At 39.1% G+C, this 16,627-nt stretch overlaps 1 protein-coding gene across 18 annotated transcripts in view; it reads left to right on the plus strand.

The window, feature by feature from the left end:
* Positions 1-791: 791 nt before the first annotated feature.
* tcf7 (transcription factor 7) overlaps positions 792-16,627 on the plus strand; it is a 78,624-nt gene continuing 62,788 nt past the window's right edge. For 4 of the 18 annotated variants that reach the window (XM_044223047.1, XM_044223062.1, XM_044223055.1 and 1 more), the window contains exons 1-3: positions 799-1,267; positions 1,646-1,715; positions 3,269-3,375. In XM_044223047.1, coding sequence (XP_044078982.1) covers positions 1,085-1,267; positions 1,646-1,715; positions 3,269-3,375 — 360 coding nt within the window. In that variant the 5' untranslated portion in view covers positions 799-1,084. Of the gene's footprint in view, positions 1,268-1,645; positions 1,716-3,268; positions 3,376-16,627 lie in introns of all 18 variants that reach the window. The other 14 variants (XM_044223050.1, XM_044223049.1, XM_044223057.1 and 11 more) reach the window with 9 other exon arrangements.

Genomic DNA, 16,627 nt, shown 5'->3' on the forward strand with positions numbered 1-16,627 from the left:
TACTTAAGTAGCAATATCACATTGTAAAAATACTACATTTAAAAGCCCTTCATTTAAAATGTTACTTAAGTAGAAGTATATGAGTATCATTAGCACAATGCACTTAAAATATCAAAAGTAAAAGTATTCAATGCAGATAAAATGCCCATATGAGTGTTATACTCATATTATACTTTTTAATTATTGCTGATGCATTAACGTGTAAGTAGCGTTTTACTGTTGTAGTTGGGCGTGAAGCTAATTTTAACATATACTTTTTAATTTTTTTATAAGCTCATCATATGCTTTACTATGCAAAACCTTAATTTGCAAAGTAACTATAGCTGTTACATAAATGTAGTGGAGTAGTACTATAAAGTGGCATGAAATGAACACACTCAGTTAGCTCAAATGTGTACTTAAGTACAGCACTGCAGTAAATGTACTTTCCACGACTGGAAATAAGGAAAAAAAGGGTGCAGATGTACAATAAAATTGATTCTGTTTCCTGAAACCAGGACAAACAATTGTAATCAGCAGTTCTGACCACAATATTGAACAAAACTATCAGGATTAACGTTTTCCCCGTAGCAACTCTACACATGTGCACTGTTGTTTGACTTTAGCGAAGTTTTGGTGGCAAAACGCAGCAGCCGTCTGCAGCCAGGGGACCGTGGGTGGTGTGAACACGCCTCTGGAAGTCATGAATTATGCCTGTTCAGCTGAGCTCAGGGAGGTGATGTCTCTTTAAGAAGCTCTGCCGAAACAATCGTACAACCCCCCAACAAGTCATCGGACCTGTCAATCATCCGTTCGGCGCCCTTTGATGTCGGAGTCCTCGCCTAGTCTTGGGCTCAAATGAGCTGTTTGCTGTTGTAGGGAAACATTAGTTCTCTACCAACCAACCAGCCGGGGGACGCCACATCTCAACTTTTTTTTCTGTATGTGGTGGATGTTTCTGCACTTTGGAGGCGCCCCAGACTGAGGAGATTTAACAGAAAAAGTCCCTTGATTCTTTTCTTTATTTATACTCTTTCTTTTTTTTTTGTTATTATTTTATTTTTTTTAAAGTGTATAATCTCGCAGGGGTGGGGGAGAAGTAGACATGCCTCAGCTCAGCAGCGGCGGCGGGGACGACCTGGGAGCGAATGATGAGATGATAGCGTTCAAAGACGAAGGGGAGCAAGAGGAGAAAATCCAAGAAAACGCGTTCACGGAGAGAGACCTGGCCGACCTCAAGTCCTCCCTGGTGAACGAGTCGGAAATAAATCAAAGTCCGAACGCAGCGGTAGGTGGCACGGAGTGTGTGTGAGTGTATAACACATAGAGAGAGAGAGTGTGTGTGTGTGTGTGTGTGTGTGTGTGTGTGAGTGAGAAAGCGTGTTTTATTTTATACGCTGCTGACAAGCGTTGAATGAAACCCAAAAAAGCGCTGTGAATTGCCTTCAGGGTGTACAGTAGTAACATTCCCAGGCTGCCAGAGGTTTACTACAGGACAAGGGATACTAAATAGCAGAACAAAATACACACCATAAAGTATGATAAGGTCGCTTTAAACTCACTCTCACTCTCTTTGACACTTGTGTGGTTGTTTTTCTGCGGGATGCATTCTTGACTTTCTTTTGTGGAGTATCTGACCCCGTGTTTTGTTGTCGGTCCCTTCCAGGCGGTCAGACGGGCGCAGCAGGGCGAGCACAGGGGCTTCCCGGAGAAACACCGGGAGCATCTCGACGTGGGTAAGAAGAGACACTCACACACTTGCTCTCATCCTGTTTGAGAAGCCACTACTATCTACAGCGATAACCCCCCCTCCAATACTGTATCAAAGTTATGAGTATTTTGGTCACGGGGTCACGTGTCGCAGCATTAAGACCAACTTCAAAGAGTTATTTTCAGGTCTACACTGCAAATCATGTCTACAGCTCTGTAGTTTATCTCTCAGATCTATCACTTGGTGGGGAGATTTCCACTGTTCTGAGTAGAAATTACCTGCTTAAAATGTCTTAACACGTTGTTCAGTGAAACATGGACTCTGGAAGTCTCTTGGCCTTAAATCCAGTCATCAGGATGCGATGATTTCACTCTTACACAGCACAAATCAGCTTGTATCAAGCATTTTCACTATATTGTTTTGATACTACTAGTGTGATCTGCCCTGTGCTCATGTATCTAAATGCATGTTAGATTAACTGTCAACCATTGACATTTTTTGCAGTGTAGCTTTTGCCAGACTTTGCCAAAAGTGGGGTCAACCAGGGTCCTTGAGAGGTTTATTTTAACTTTTTTTTCTTTAGGGTTGCCACCCAAAAGAACAGAACAATTTCACTTTTCCCTCCCTAGAAGAAGGCACATTTAGAGAATGTATACATGGCAGTTTTAATTACAGGCCTCACTGTAGGCTCTACTCTGCTGTAGTTGTTTCAACTCATTTCAGTCATTTCTAAAAGGAAAAATGTTTTCACACTGTGTTCTTTTGAGCACAGTCTTCATCAAAAGTGGATTTGCAGTTTCAAATGCGTCTATTTGGAAAAAGTGAAACCCAGAGAGAAAAATGTTACCGCTCTGAATCATGCTGATTGCATTATTTTCGTATTCTGTCACCCTGGTTCTGGCCACGTTAAAAGTTTTGGCACCTTCGGAAAAGCTCAGCAATAAGAAGGCTGGAACAGTAAAAAAGTTTAGTGTGTGTCTCTGTGTTTCATACAGACCAGGTATAACCTGGTTATAGCTGACCCCACAGAGAGGCCTCTGATGCTTAATATAGGTAGTGGTGAGAGATAAATTAACACATAGGCTACAGGAGATCACGCCTCTCAGGCTAGGTGACGGATGTTGCGCTATTGTCTCCAGTACTGTAGTCTGTGCTCATACAAGGATATAACATGTAGTAACTAGAACACTTGTAAGTACTTGACTTACTTTGTATGCACGTTTATTTTGGATGTTAGGCTTTTCTTTTTGTTCTGAGGCACACAGCTGAATCTTAAAGCAGCATTGTGGGAGTGAGTATCAAATATATATTTTATTTGAATCCTAAGAAGGTGGGTACACTGTTTCATCCATAGCTTCTGTTATTCCTTCAACAATTTTAACTTTTATATTCATTTTAATCAAATTTAAAATGATGCCATGCTGATACCCATCCTCTCAGAGACCAAACCAAAAGAGTGTGGCTAGAAAGAAAAAAAAAAGACAACTTCTACAACCTGGCTTTATTAATGGTTCCATTAAAACAGGGAGAAAAGTTATTGAGTTTCTAACTCTTGTTTGTTGTTTTTCATGTCCTCAGTGTCGAAGCACCAAGATGGAGGCATGTACAAGACGCCGGCATATCCGGGGTATCCGTTCCTGATGCTGCCTGACCCCTACCTCCCCAACAGTTCGGTTTCTCCATCTGTAAGTCCACTTCTGTTTTAATTCTCCTGCTGGCTATAGTGCGCTGGTCAATGTTTGTCTCTTAATGGTATCTTGTGTCAGCAGCTGAGGGCAGTCTGGAGTCCTTATCTGTCCCTGTTTATGTCCTGCTTTGGACTCAAGTGCAAGTTTGTGCACTTCAGCTACTATTTGTATTCTTTGGCAACAAGTCCAAACACTGAACACATGGTTTTGTTGCTTCAGGAGGGAAACAGAGATTTATTTGATTAACTTTTTAATAATATTCAACGTTGGTGGTGATGCTCTTGCCATAATAGTAAGAAGAAAGACAGAAACATGCACTCAGGGATCAGAATGTTTCGAGTCTGGTGGTCGCTGGCTAGTTTTTTTAATTTTTGGCTGAAGCAAATAGATCCTCAGTAGCCAGAATTCAATAGTAACAAACACAAACAGCGTGGACATGACAGACAATAAGTGGTGGTGATTTTTCAGATCTTTTTTGATGAAAGGCACAAACATTTCTTATTTCTGCTTTTTCATCATAATTTGTATTTACTTTGTTGTGCATCTCATCTTGCAAATTAGTAAACTTCCACTCACATCAGCCTATTAGATGCGATTGGCATACTATGGCATCAACATAATATTTAAAATATTTTACTTCTCACAAAAATAGCATTTTATCTCAATATACAGATTTATTTAAAGGCTCCTTTGTGGGTAAATCCAATTTTCTGACGGGTTTGAATTAAAAGTAGATTCATCTCAGTTACCTGCTTGCAAACATGTTCCGCATGTCTTTTGTCACATTTTTAAAGTATTGATAGTAGCTGGGCTTTTTTTGCAGTTGTGTTTCTTTAGATAAAGTTATATGTGATTGCTACCTATTATAATTACATGACACTACTCGGACGTACCCATAGTTTAATACGTTGAAGGCTGATTTAGGTTTGAAAGAGGCAAAAAGAGGCACTGTCAGTGTGAGATCACAGTCGCAGCACTGCAAATAAGTCACAAACTTTACATGTATTCTGATTATGCTTTGAACTGTGCTGTTTCCCCCTTAACTGCCTTATGAAATAAAGCAGTATTTAAAACATGCTTTCCCTCATGAGCACCACAGCCTCAAGAGGGTAAAGAAAAAGAGCTTGTTTTTGTTTACGCCTTAGCTGAAGTTGGAATATGATTGATGTCGTCATCGTGAACCGTTTCACATGACGTTTTTCATCTGTTTGTGAATGACAAGAGGTTTGTTGCTGCCTTAATAGCTGTTCTGAGTGTTAAACCGCTTAAACAAACACCAGAAAGACTCATGGAAGGATTTCAAGTATGCAATATCACTCATCCAGCCAGACAGCCCCTAAAAAAATAATCATAAAATCCCTTCAAGTCACCCATAAGAACCAATATCCATGGATAGGCTGACTAATTGCACCAAACATGAGCGGTTGTGCTTAATTCATTTTTCACGTGCTGTGTAATCCTTTTGCCTGAATTAACCTCCTACTCTAGCAGACAAGACGTTGCTAAACAGCAGAGATGCCTGTTTATGAGATCACATGTACTGTAGGCTGATCTAATACGAGGCACAGTGAATTAGGAATCTGCTGTATCACAAACTCTTTTTTATGGCCAGAAAATGTGATTTGCTAATGACACCTTGAAGTCTCTGAGAGTGTTTTAGCCCACTGTTTTCTTCAAAGTCCAGGTCAAGACCCAGCGGCTGGTCATGAGAGATTTGAAATGGGTCATTGAAGGGTTAAAAAAAAGATTATGACTATCTCCTGATAAAATAATTCCTCTAAAAATACTACTTTAAAAACATATTTTTCAAGTTCTAGTCTATGGGGAAAAAAACTTTAATTTCAATGTCATGGCATGTGTGCTTCTTTGCTCAACCACAGTTGTATAGCATAAAGTTAAATAAAATGTTATCAAATAGAGCTTCAAAACATGTAGGAAACCCTGTTTATGCCCTCGCTTTGACTAAATTGCTTTTGTACTTGAATGATGTATTTGTTTCCACTCTAGTTTGGCTTTAAGCCATCAACTTTTAAAAGAAATTTGTCACATGAAAAAAAGGTTAGGTAGCCACTGTTTTAGAGTCTTTTTTACAGTGTTTTTGTTTTTTCTTGGAAATAAAATCCTAGACAATAGTAGCTCCACATGTTTGAGTCTCGGTTTTACACATAAAGGTGCATTTGTTTGAGAGAGGCACATGTACATACAACAGCATCTCCCAGGTCATTCTCCCATAAGTCCCTAACTACTACTATAACCACTGTGATTGAGAATATAATTGAATGAACTACTAGTATGAGAGAGCGTACTCGTATTTCCTTTAACATCTTTATACTCATCGTTGCACAACACAGCACATCCGGCATCGTGTTAGACAAACACGGTGAGCAAGTGTGATGGTATGTGTGGCTCATCAATGTGTCTCCACTTTTTTCACCTTCGTCTTACAATCTTCTCTTTCTCGAACCCTGGAGTGCCAACTGCAGAGCCTCTCAGAGATTGTTTTTGTTGAGGGTGGGATGGCGGTGGTTGGGGGGGGGGGGAATTGGTGGTGGCAAGATAAAGAGCACTTTCTTTCCCCGTGTGTCTTCGAGACTCCACACAATGCTCACTTGTTGCTGCTTCCCTTGTAATTAGCCCGCTGGTTGTGAGGCGGTAGCGGCGAATCAGGCCCCGTCTACCTGCCACTTGAAAGGGTTGAGAATAGTGGTTTAGAAGGTTTGAGGGGGGTGGGGCTGATGATTATGGATGGAAGAGATGGATCGGAAACTATAGGTCTGGGAGACTAGAAAAAAGGGCTTGTGTTTGGTGTTAATATGGGACAAGGCAACGCATGTTACATCGTCTGTGTGTGTCCATGTCTAACTGCTGTCCTTCTGTCTTGGCATTATGGCTTTGAAAGTTTCCTTCTTTACTGCTAGTTTCTTATTGTGTTGGCAATTCTAGGAAGCGAAGTAGCTTATCAATTTATATTTTTGAGTAATCATTTAGTTTGTGAAATTTCAGAGGACTTCAGATGACATTTTTTAATCTGACGACTAGCGCAAAACCCAAAGATGTTTCAACAATGATGTGAAAAGCAGCAAATACTCACATTCAAGGAGATAGAAGTAATAAGTCGGTAAATCAATCGATCGAAAATTAATCGACAACTTGAGTAATCGATTAATCGTTAAGTGATTTTTAAGAAAAAACACCAAACATTCTCTGGTTCCAGATTCTCAAATGTGAGGAGTTGCTATTTTTCTTTGTTTTATATAATTGTAAACTGAATATCTTTGGGTTTAAGACTGTTGGTTGGACAAAACAAGACATTCGAAGACTTTACCTTGGGCTCTGAGAAATTATGAGGGAGAGTTTTCTGATGTTTTATAGGCCTAATGTTTATTCAAAAAAATAATCTGTAGATTAATCATTAATGAAAATAATTGCAGCCCTCATTCTGTTACTACCAGTTCCTTTGGAAACAATAAAAATCTTTCTTGGTAGTCCGAAATTGTGAATAATCTTTGCAACCAGTTTGTTGAGAGGCAGTGACGGTAATCCTCCATAAGTCAGTGGGAGATTGAATGTAGTAAGCATTTACAAGATGAACAAAACAAGGGCAATTTCTCAAAACCTCTGTGTGTTCCCATAAACTGCTTTGAATTCATTGTCATTGTGAAAGCATCAGCTGAATGACTAAGTCAGATATTAATTGTAATATTTGATTATCTATATCTTTCCCTCCCCTTGGTACGCTGTGTGGGTTTATCTCTCATTGTACAAGACTAATCTAATAATTCTGTTTTTATATATATATATATATATATATTATATATATATATATATATATATATATATATATATATAATCTGTCCCTGATCGAAGGCTTGAATGAGAATCGGTCCTAGAACATCGAACATTGGTCTCAGTTTGATCTCGACCGTCGGGGGTCGCATTGCATTTCACAGAACAGAAGCACAAACAAAATTTCCCAGAGCTAGTGTTGTTCTGAAAAGATTAACATATTATTTTCCATGTTCACCCGAACCAGATTGTATGAAATAGACAAAAAGACGGATAAATCATACCCCTTATTATTCTGGTATTAATGTTAACATCTCATGTAAAAAAGCTTCTAATCTCTGTTGAGAAGTAAAGACTGCGCGCTGGAGAGGCTGCTGCATTCCCTCCTTATCCCATTCAGCGATAATACTCCTATTACAGCATTTCATGGGACATTTCACTGTTGTTATATTAATGTAGATATCAGCTGTCCTCTCAGAGGAAGTGGCCAAAGAGGGAGATTTGTGGGATTCAGAGATATGACTAAACTCCCTCAGCTTGTTGTCTTTGGATAAAGCTTTATCCGGAGTGTGTAAGATAGTGCATATTGTGTGTGTGTTTGCTGTTTAAGTTCATTTCACTAAGTAATGTGTGTATGTATCTAAGGTTTTGGCATGTTTTCTGTGTGTGTGTGTGTGTCTTCATCTACATGTTTTCTCCTCAAGTTTGTTGCCATAGGCTTGTGCTTGTATCCAGGGTTCATGGTGTGTTTAGTGTACTAATGTTTGCTGTATGGTGTGTGTATTTGTATCCAGCATTTGTGGATGCAGCAGTATGTGTGTTAGACCTTCGCTGGCTGTGTTTATAATGCTGTGGATTACCAGCAGACAGTGTTTTTGAAGGGATCATGAGTCTTTGTCGTCCTGAGGAGTCAAACCCCAGCAGAGGGGGGGATCTTCCTCTCTTCAGCATCCTCTCATCTTTCTCCCAACTCTCTTTTCTATTTGCCTTTTCCACCTAGCCATCTCTGTGCTGCCTGCATCATCTTAGCTGGTTCTGAGCATCTGTTTGCTCCAATTGAACTTGCTCTCTGCATTTTCTTACTGTGTTAGATAACTTCATGGTACTTGTGAACCATGAAAAGGCAGAAGACAGAGAAGCGACAAAGCTCAAGAGTCCCCATTCATTTTGGGGTGGCATTTTGAGCAACTTGCTGAATTATGGTTTTTAAAGGAGTTTTCATGGAAAGTGGACAGAATGAGTGAATAGAGGAAGGAACAGAGAAAAGCGAGGGAAAGGAAAAAGCTGGGAAAGGAAGAGATGAAGAACAGAGTCTAATAGCTCTGCATCACACAAAATTTTAGTTATTGCTATGATGTGGTCTATTTGCATTAATACATAATACTTACTATTAATCTTATGACCATACTTTTTTAAATAAAGATCTTTGCATTTATATAGATGACTAAGAGTGGTGTTTCCCCTAAAGTTTCTGATATTAGTGGGAGATATTGGTTATTAACAGGGATGGAGGGGCTAAACCAAACTTGATAAAACAATACCTTATTTGTGGGCTCATGTCTCCTGCACTTCTTTATCTAATCATAATCTTCTAATCTTCCTCCCTTGCGGTATTTCAAACTGATTGGTCTACAGAAAGTGCATAAAAATGCCCAAATCTTGGGGTAGACTACTCAACTATTAATTGAACAATGAGTTGGCAGTTGGCTTCCATAACTCAAGCTGAATTTCCTGCAGTTGCTTCACTATAAAAGCCTATCAATGTTATGCTGGCTTTTAATGTGGAGCATCACATTAATATTACCTGTGCTGCAGTGGACTTCAGCTCTGATTGCACAACAAATGACAGCGGATCAGAAAACAAAACAGCAAGGCTTCTGTGGGTTAGATCAAAGTAAGAGCAGAAATAAAGTAGTAGAAGAAGCCATACTGAATGATTGTCTATGGAGAATGGTGGGTGTTTGGCTCGAAATTAGTTGCTGCCCCCCCCCCAAACAAAAACAGCGGTTGTACATTTTCCTGAAGTGGTGTAACAGTTGATCGTTAGGACACCTTCTTGTCCAACTGAGAGATGGTCAGCCTGTCCTGTTTGCAGGTCATTGTCTGAAAATTTAGATGCAACTAAACCTAGCATCTGATATTCTGCTGTGTGCAGTTGTATTCATTGTCAGAGAGGCTGTGAAACTCCCTCTGATGTGGAAGCTGTGGTCACACGAAGACATCAACAAGCTCCGAAGGCAACATGCCATTCTGAAACACTTTCCCGCTCACTGAACCTGGACACTGACTGTAAAGAGCTTACTGTATTAACCAGTTAATTTGGGAAATGTAATGTAAAATGTTTGTTTTAAAATGCTGTTTGGCAGTATGTAAACTTAGTCACTGGAATTTACAAGCCAGTGTTTAACAGCTCAGTGTGCAGTGTCATTGACTTGTTTGGGGGAATTTCCTGCTCATTTGACATTTCATTTCACAGACTAAAATTGAATATTGACAGGAAGACTGCAGAGAGACAGTTTACATGTTTGGGAAGGGTAGGGGTAAAACTTCGTCATTTCTAAGACTAAAGGCTCAGCTGTGTGTTTTTGAAATTTTTAAGTGTGCCTGCCTTCAGAATGTCCCTTCATGGCTTTCTCTGAACCAAACCAGAACCAAATCATGCAAGGAAATAGCAGTTTAATTATATTTACCCACTTCAACTGGAAGCTTATTTGCTTGCTTTTTTATATTATTTGTGGGGGAATGTTAAAGTTTCATATCTTTAGCCCATAAACTTCTTTATTTGCCTCCTCCTCTTCCTCGTATCCTTTCAGAAATCAGCTGCTGTTGCTAACAAGCTCCCCTCCCCATCCCCTTTTCCTCTTCCTTGTATCTCCCAAATAATACAAAGTCGATCCTCCAAGATCAAGGGAATGGCATGTGTGTGTGCAAGTCTCTAGGATCTTGCCACTTCCTTGTTTCCCATTGTATTGGGGTGTTGACAGGGGGGTTGTTCAGCCAGCCCCTAGTCCCTTGGTAAACAATGGCGGCAACACAGGCTGAGGCCTCCCTAATCCCCCCTTCATTCAGACCCAGGGGCTGGGATGAGCGGTGCTGGGGCCTCCCTGCCTCTGACTGGCTATGATAAGGACCCCATCACTCAGATTTAAGAGGCCTAAAAGAAAAGCAGCTTTCACTAGAAGGCAGCAAAACCCGGGATCGGATGGAAATCTTGCATCTCCAAATGTCTTTTTAAGGACTAAGGACATCCATGTTGTCCAAGTGAAAACAGTTTTTTTAAAAGCTACTAATTTTGCCGTTTCCAATGTGCAAGGGCGCTATGGGATAAAGGAACTGGCAGAGTCTTAACTTGCCATTGTTGCAGTGTATGTAAGTGCAAGATTATGGCTGTCTAAAGTCTAAGATTATTGAGTGAAATGAGGTTGATGATAGGACAGCAAATCTCTGTTATGGCTCTCAGCCAGACATGCAAAAATCCTTTTTCTTTGTGTTGAGATCATTAGAGTGCAGGAGAAGTTTCCTTCACACACATAATGTTTTATATTGTCGTCTCATTATTTTATATTTATCATATTAATAACAAAATATTAGACCCAAATAGGCATTCAAACTTAAAATTCCCTACAGAAGTAAAAAAAAAAAAAAAAACCTCCTCATTGACAGTGCTAAGTAATTTGAGAGAAATAATATTCATCTTTTGAAGGATTGAAGATTCAGATGTTTCCTGACTTGATGAGATCAGGAGTGGGGCTGCAACTGAGCATTATATTATCGATTCAGCTATAAATGATTTTCTTGATTAACCGATCATTTGCTTGGTCTATAAAATAACATAAAATGAGAGTAAAATTCCCACCCAGCCGGAAGGTGATGTATTCAAATGTCTTGTTTTGTCTGACCAGCAGTCCAAAACCCAAAGATATTTAGTTCACTATCTAGAAATCAAAAAAAAGCTTCAAATATTCACATTTGAGAAGCTTTAAGCAGTGATTTTTTTTAAAGGTAATTCTTTCTCGAAAAATGACTTAAACCGTTCTGTTGATCAACTTACCGATTAATACCGGCAAATTGTTTCAGCTCTAATCAGGAGTGAAAAACCAACGAGGTCTCTGATGTCTACATTTAACCAACATCATGTGTCAGTGAAGGAAGGCATGAAAAGTCATTAAATTATATATCTAGAAGAGAAATCCTAAATCCAGGCTTTCTCCTGCAGTGAGGAACATCACAGATATATATTTATTTACTAAATAACGGAGTATCTGTGTGTGTGGCCACAGGTTGTCACATTCAGTCAGTCTCCGGTAGATTGAGTGTTCCCGCTGCTTCGAAGAGGGACAGGAAATATGAGCAAGAGATCAAAATAGATGTGAATGAAGACAGATAAATAGACTGTAAAGAGAGAGTTTGAAGAGGGGGGCTAAAGCGGTAAAGAGAGCATTATAGAGGGAGGGGGAAGGGAGGGGGAAGATTAAAATACAAATGACCATAAGAGCGTCCTCATCGCCCTGGCGGCTTTGAAGTAGCGGGCTGTGAAGGCATCTAAAGAAAAACTGTTCAGAAGACTATTTCAAGAGGCGGAAATGTTTAAAAGAATATCAGAAGACGAGGGGGAAAAACCCTTCAGATAGCCCCAAGGTGTTTATACCTGTAATTATTCATCCACTTATTTCTTTCCGGCACAGGGGGGGAGGGCACTGTAGAGCAGTGAAAGACAGGTGTTGGCGAAGGAAGTGTGGGTTTGTTTGATTTGATATTATTAATTCTGTTTTTCTATTTTTATACATCCAGACAAGTTAATACAGACAAAATCTCATGTGTTGGCCCTTTTTTGTTTACACAAACCATATCTGAGCAGAACATCAAATGAATTGCGATACCTTGCTGCAGTTGGTATGGAAAGAAAACAGAACGAGACGGTTGGTAACCTCATGTGATGTTAGTGCTAGTGTTTCTCTAAATTAAGACCACATTTCCCATAATTCCTCCCACGCTTCCTGTCACCAAGAGGATGCTAGAGGTCAAACATGTTGGATGTTTTTTTTCCATGTGCCTTTCACTTTTGCTGCCATCAACTCTGACAGCTTGAGCTCCATTTTAGTTGCCCTATTCCATTTTCATGCTGTAAAGTAATGTCACGTTAACTCCAACTCGGTGTTATGGAGCATGCAGTTCAGACAAAATTCGGATAATGATTTTTGATAATCAGTTAATCATTTATTTAGTCATTAATTAAGTAAAATTGCCACACATTTTCTGGTTCCAGCTTCTCAAATGTATTTTTTGCTTTACAGCGCAACGGGAGATAATTGGAAAAGAAACATCCTCCACTGTCTCAAATTTAAATAGTGAGACGGTGATTTATTGAAAGTTTCATAAGAGAAGAAGGGAGAGACAGAAACAGAGACAGGGGAAGAAAGAGGGCAAGTTTCGAGAAGCAAATCTTTGTTTAGGCTCCAGTGTTTGTCTGTGAGGTCTTCATGAGGGGTGTGTGTGTGTGTGTGTGTGTGTGTGTGTGTGTGTGTGTGTGTGTTTCATGTTCTTATATCCCGCTGGGGACTTGAACCTAATAGTGGAATAGTGAAAGTGAGTGAGTGAGTGAGAGAGAGTTGCGGGATGTTGCACCCAGGTGAGTCATTGGCCTGTGGAGCGAAACCATGCAGTTTCTCCTCATTGTTTACAGATCAAGCTGTCCCAACCTCCCAGATGTGTGTTCTCAGCTTGTAGTTAATCAATGACAGCATTGTCTCTCTCACACACCAGTAGATATCAAAATAGTCCACATAAATCTACATATTCATACTGCACACATGGTTTGTTGATCAGTTAAAAATATGAAAACAATGACAAAGTCTGCTAAACGTGTAGCTCCATTAAATCACCCCAAGATCTTTTTAGGTTCTGGATTGGGACTGGTTCCCAATTTAGAACTGGAGAACTTTTCAGTGCCGTTTCTCAATTCCTAATTGCAAAGTTTAACCTGTCTTTGTCTAAGATGTCGTGTTTACAATAGGAGCTCGCTTAAAAGGTGCGGTAAAGCTTAGCAACGGACAGTAGTGATACAGCAACATGAAATCACGGCACAAAAATTATTTCATGCAGAAAAGTTTGTCTAACATGACAAAGCATTTCCTGCAGCATGGTATTGAAACTCAACATTTTTGTCCTCAGTCATAGTTATATGTCCCGCAATCAACTAATGGTAACATGTCCAGCTTAAGTTACAACAACTGGGTATAGAGCATGCACTTCCAAAAAACTTTTATAGGTGCTGGATCAAAATTCAAACTGATAGTAGTTACCATTAAATTAACAGAGCAATGTAACAGAGATCTTAGTCAGGTATTTTCAATTCAAATTATTGGGAGCTATCAGAACACTGTGTGGAGGTTTTATCTGTCTACAATATAGAGAATATATACATTTCTATTTATCACCTTAACTATAAAGGATTCGAAAATTCCTTTTTTACGCCTTTCCGGCCATCTAAATCTGCTTTAAAAGGAAGTTTTTGCTGTCAACACATTCAATATGCCAAGACTCTGAATCAGAATAATGTCTAATCAATACCCAATCAGCAGTAGTAAGTAATTAATAGGAGTGGAGGTGCTGAGCCTACTCTGTAATTGTTTTCGTGTTTGGATGTTTAGCAGCTCCCCAGAATGAGCATGTTGCTTCGTTGTTTAGCTTCAGACCCACATCACAAAGTTTGTAGGTTAGTGGGCCACACTCACAACATGTTGAATCCCTCCTCCCTCTCGTGTTCCTGGTCAGTGAGGAGTTTCAAAGTAAACTTTCGAATAAACGGCTGCAGCGATCTGCCTGTGAGCTCGCCTGTATCCAAAAATGGATAATGGTTAAATGGCATTGAAGGTGGAGATACTAGCTTTTGATCCTCAAAAGTGTATGTACATGTATTCAAATAAATAATTAAAAAGCCTTAGGGAATCTAAATTAAGAAGCATTTACTAACATTAAAAAACATGTTTCAGCATATTATTGACATCCATTGGTTTTGTATGGAGATTTAATAACACAAAGGCTTTTTTTGTGTGTGCATGGAATAAGGAATATCAGGGTTTAGAAAAAAAGAGAATAAACAAAGCTTTCAGACCGTTGTCTTCCCATGCACTGATGCAACGAGCACCTGTCTGCATCCACTCTGTCTAAATCCATGCAGCCCTTGTTTCTCTGCTTTTTCCTTATTACACACAGCACATCCATTTTGCATAAGTAAAATACAAAGTTAATTTCTATTTAATCCAGTTCTGAAGCTGTATTCCTGCCGTTAGAAACCTGCAGCATCTGGGTTTGTCTTCTTTGAAACATTGATGTCAATGGGAAATCCAATTCCTGACAGGTTTGCAGTTGTTTTTGTGGGAAGTTGAGTGATATTGAGGTGATAACACTCTGGGTTTCTGTTAGAGTGAGAGATTTTTATTTTTTTTTTTTAAATCATGTGACCTATGGGAATTAAAGTCTCGTTTCATTTCCTCTTCATTACTGTCAGAAACCAGGCTGTTGAACAGTTTCACAGAGCAGTCACGGCCTCTCTAGATTAGTAGAGGTTCATACTCCACATATAACAATGCACGCACATGCACACACACTCACACAAACACATAATTACCCTGTACTTTCCAAAAAAAGGAAACCAAATCATGTGTAACCCCAGATTTCTTTCAAAGAGAAATTAATTTACATAACCAGGAATTTTACTTAATGAGCTGTATGTCACATCATTTAAAGTAATTTACATAAAGAGGTGTAGTGAAATTTAAATACGCACTGAATGAAATCTACAGATCTACAATGACAAATAATTTGATTCATGAGAATATAATAAATAGGATAAACGATCCTTGCCAAAGTGTCAACAGCATCAAGTGAACTCTATAAAATGACCCTGGTCAAGATCAGCATGGAGACAAAGGTCAGATTTTGCATCATATGGGGTGACAGGTTGAGTGTATAACTCTGGTCATGGGGCCACATCTCTGCTTGTACATCCAGCAAACAAGTATGACTTGCATTATGCAAATCTGTATAGGAGAAAGTTACAACTTTGAGACAGCAGAAAAGCTACAAATATTTAACAAAAGAAAAGCAAACATTTCTCATTACCAAACATGTACTTCAGTTTGTCTCATTCACTTTATCATTACACTTTAAACTGTACTGGACATATTAATCCACTAAAACGAAAACAGCGCATACAATATGTAGTCAGTTACCTCCACTCATTTTATAAGCCTGCAGTCTCAGCCACAGATGGTGTGTTTGCCTGTGTGCTGGTGATTCTGCTGTTTGCAAACACAGTCAGTGTGACGACCATATGTGCATATGACGTACATGACAATTTGCCATGTGCTCTGCCTCTTTCATCTGTCCCTGTAAGGAAATTTACAACCTGTTTACACTCTCGTACTAAGAGATGGAGGTGTGTGTGTTCCTAGAGTGAGCGTAACTAACTTCACGTCTTGTTGTGTGTGTTTTGAGTGTGGATCTGGAACTCTAGGATGGTACTTTGATTCTTGTGTGTGCATGTCTGCGTGTGTTGTTCATTTGGTGGGTACTTCTTGTTCTTGATTCTTGATTATTCCTGTATGATCAGAAAATTGGAAGGTTAGACATAGTGATGCATTTCTAGGGTTGGGCGTTGACTACTCCCTATTTGTTATAAGAGTAGGTGGTTACCAGTGAATTTTGGCGCATTTTTACTTAAATAATAACTAAATAATTAATCGACCATCAATATAATTGTAGAGTAGGGCTGGATATACTGAATTTGATGAATTACTGAAAGCCAACAACCAACCTAAATTTACTCTCATCACAGGTTTCAAATAGTAAACATTTTGAATTCCTTATAAAACTGAGAATAGCTACAAGAACCTGTGACCAGATGTTTAACCAATTAGCCCAAAGTCCAATCCAGAAGTCCATAGTCTTTCATGGGTCAGACTTAGAATACTTAATCCTTTAAGTATTCTAAGTCTGACCCATGAAATAGTTCGACATTTTGGGAAATAAACTTGTTCGCTTTCTGGTTTAGAGTTAGATGAGAAGATTGATACCACTCATATTTATCCATTAAACTTAAGGCTTCAGTCTGCAGCCGGTTAGCAACTAGCCTTGCTCAGTCCGCAGACAACAAAATCCACCTACCAGCACCTCTAAAGCTCATCTTGTTTGTTCAGTCCTTAAAAGAAGCGTAATGTAAAAACGATAATTCACCGTACATGCAGGACTATTTCTTGGCTAACTGTTAAGTGGTATCAATCTTCTCATCTAACTCATCGCCAGAAAGTGAGTAAGCATATTTCCCAAAATGTCGAAGTATTGCTTTAATCCGTGCAAACATATAAAAACTTTGCCAGCACCAAAAAGAAAATTGAATGCAAAAAAAAATCTTCATTACCTTATTACATAAATAATTCCAATTTAATGTGTTCATAGAATT

Source organism: Siniperca chuatsi, linkage group LG14 (assembly GCF_020085105.1).
Source record: "Siniperca chuatsi isolate FFG_IHB_CAS linkage group LG14, ASM2008510v1, whole genome shotgun sequence".
NCBI lineage: Eukaryota > Metazoa > Chordata > Actinopteri > Centrarchiformes > Sinipercidae > Siniperca > Siniperca chuatsi.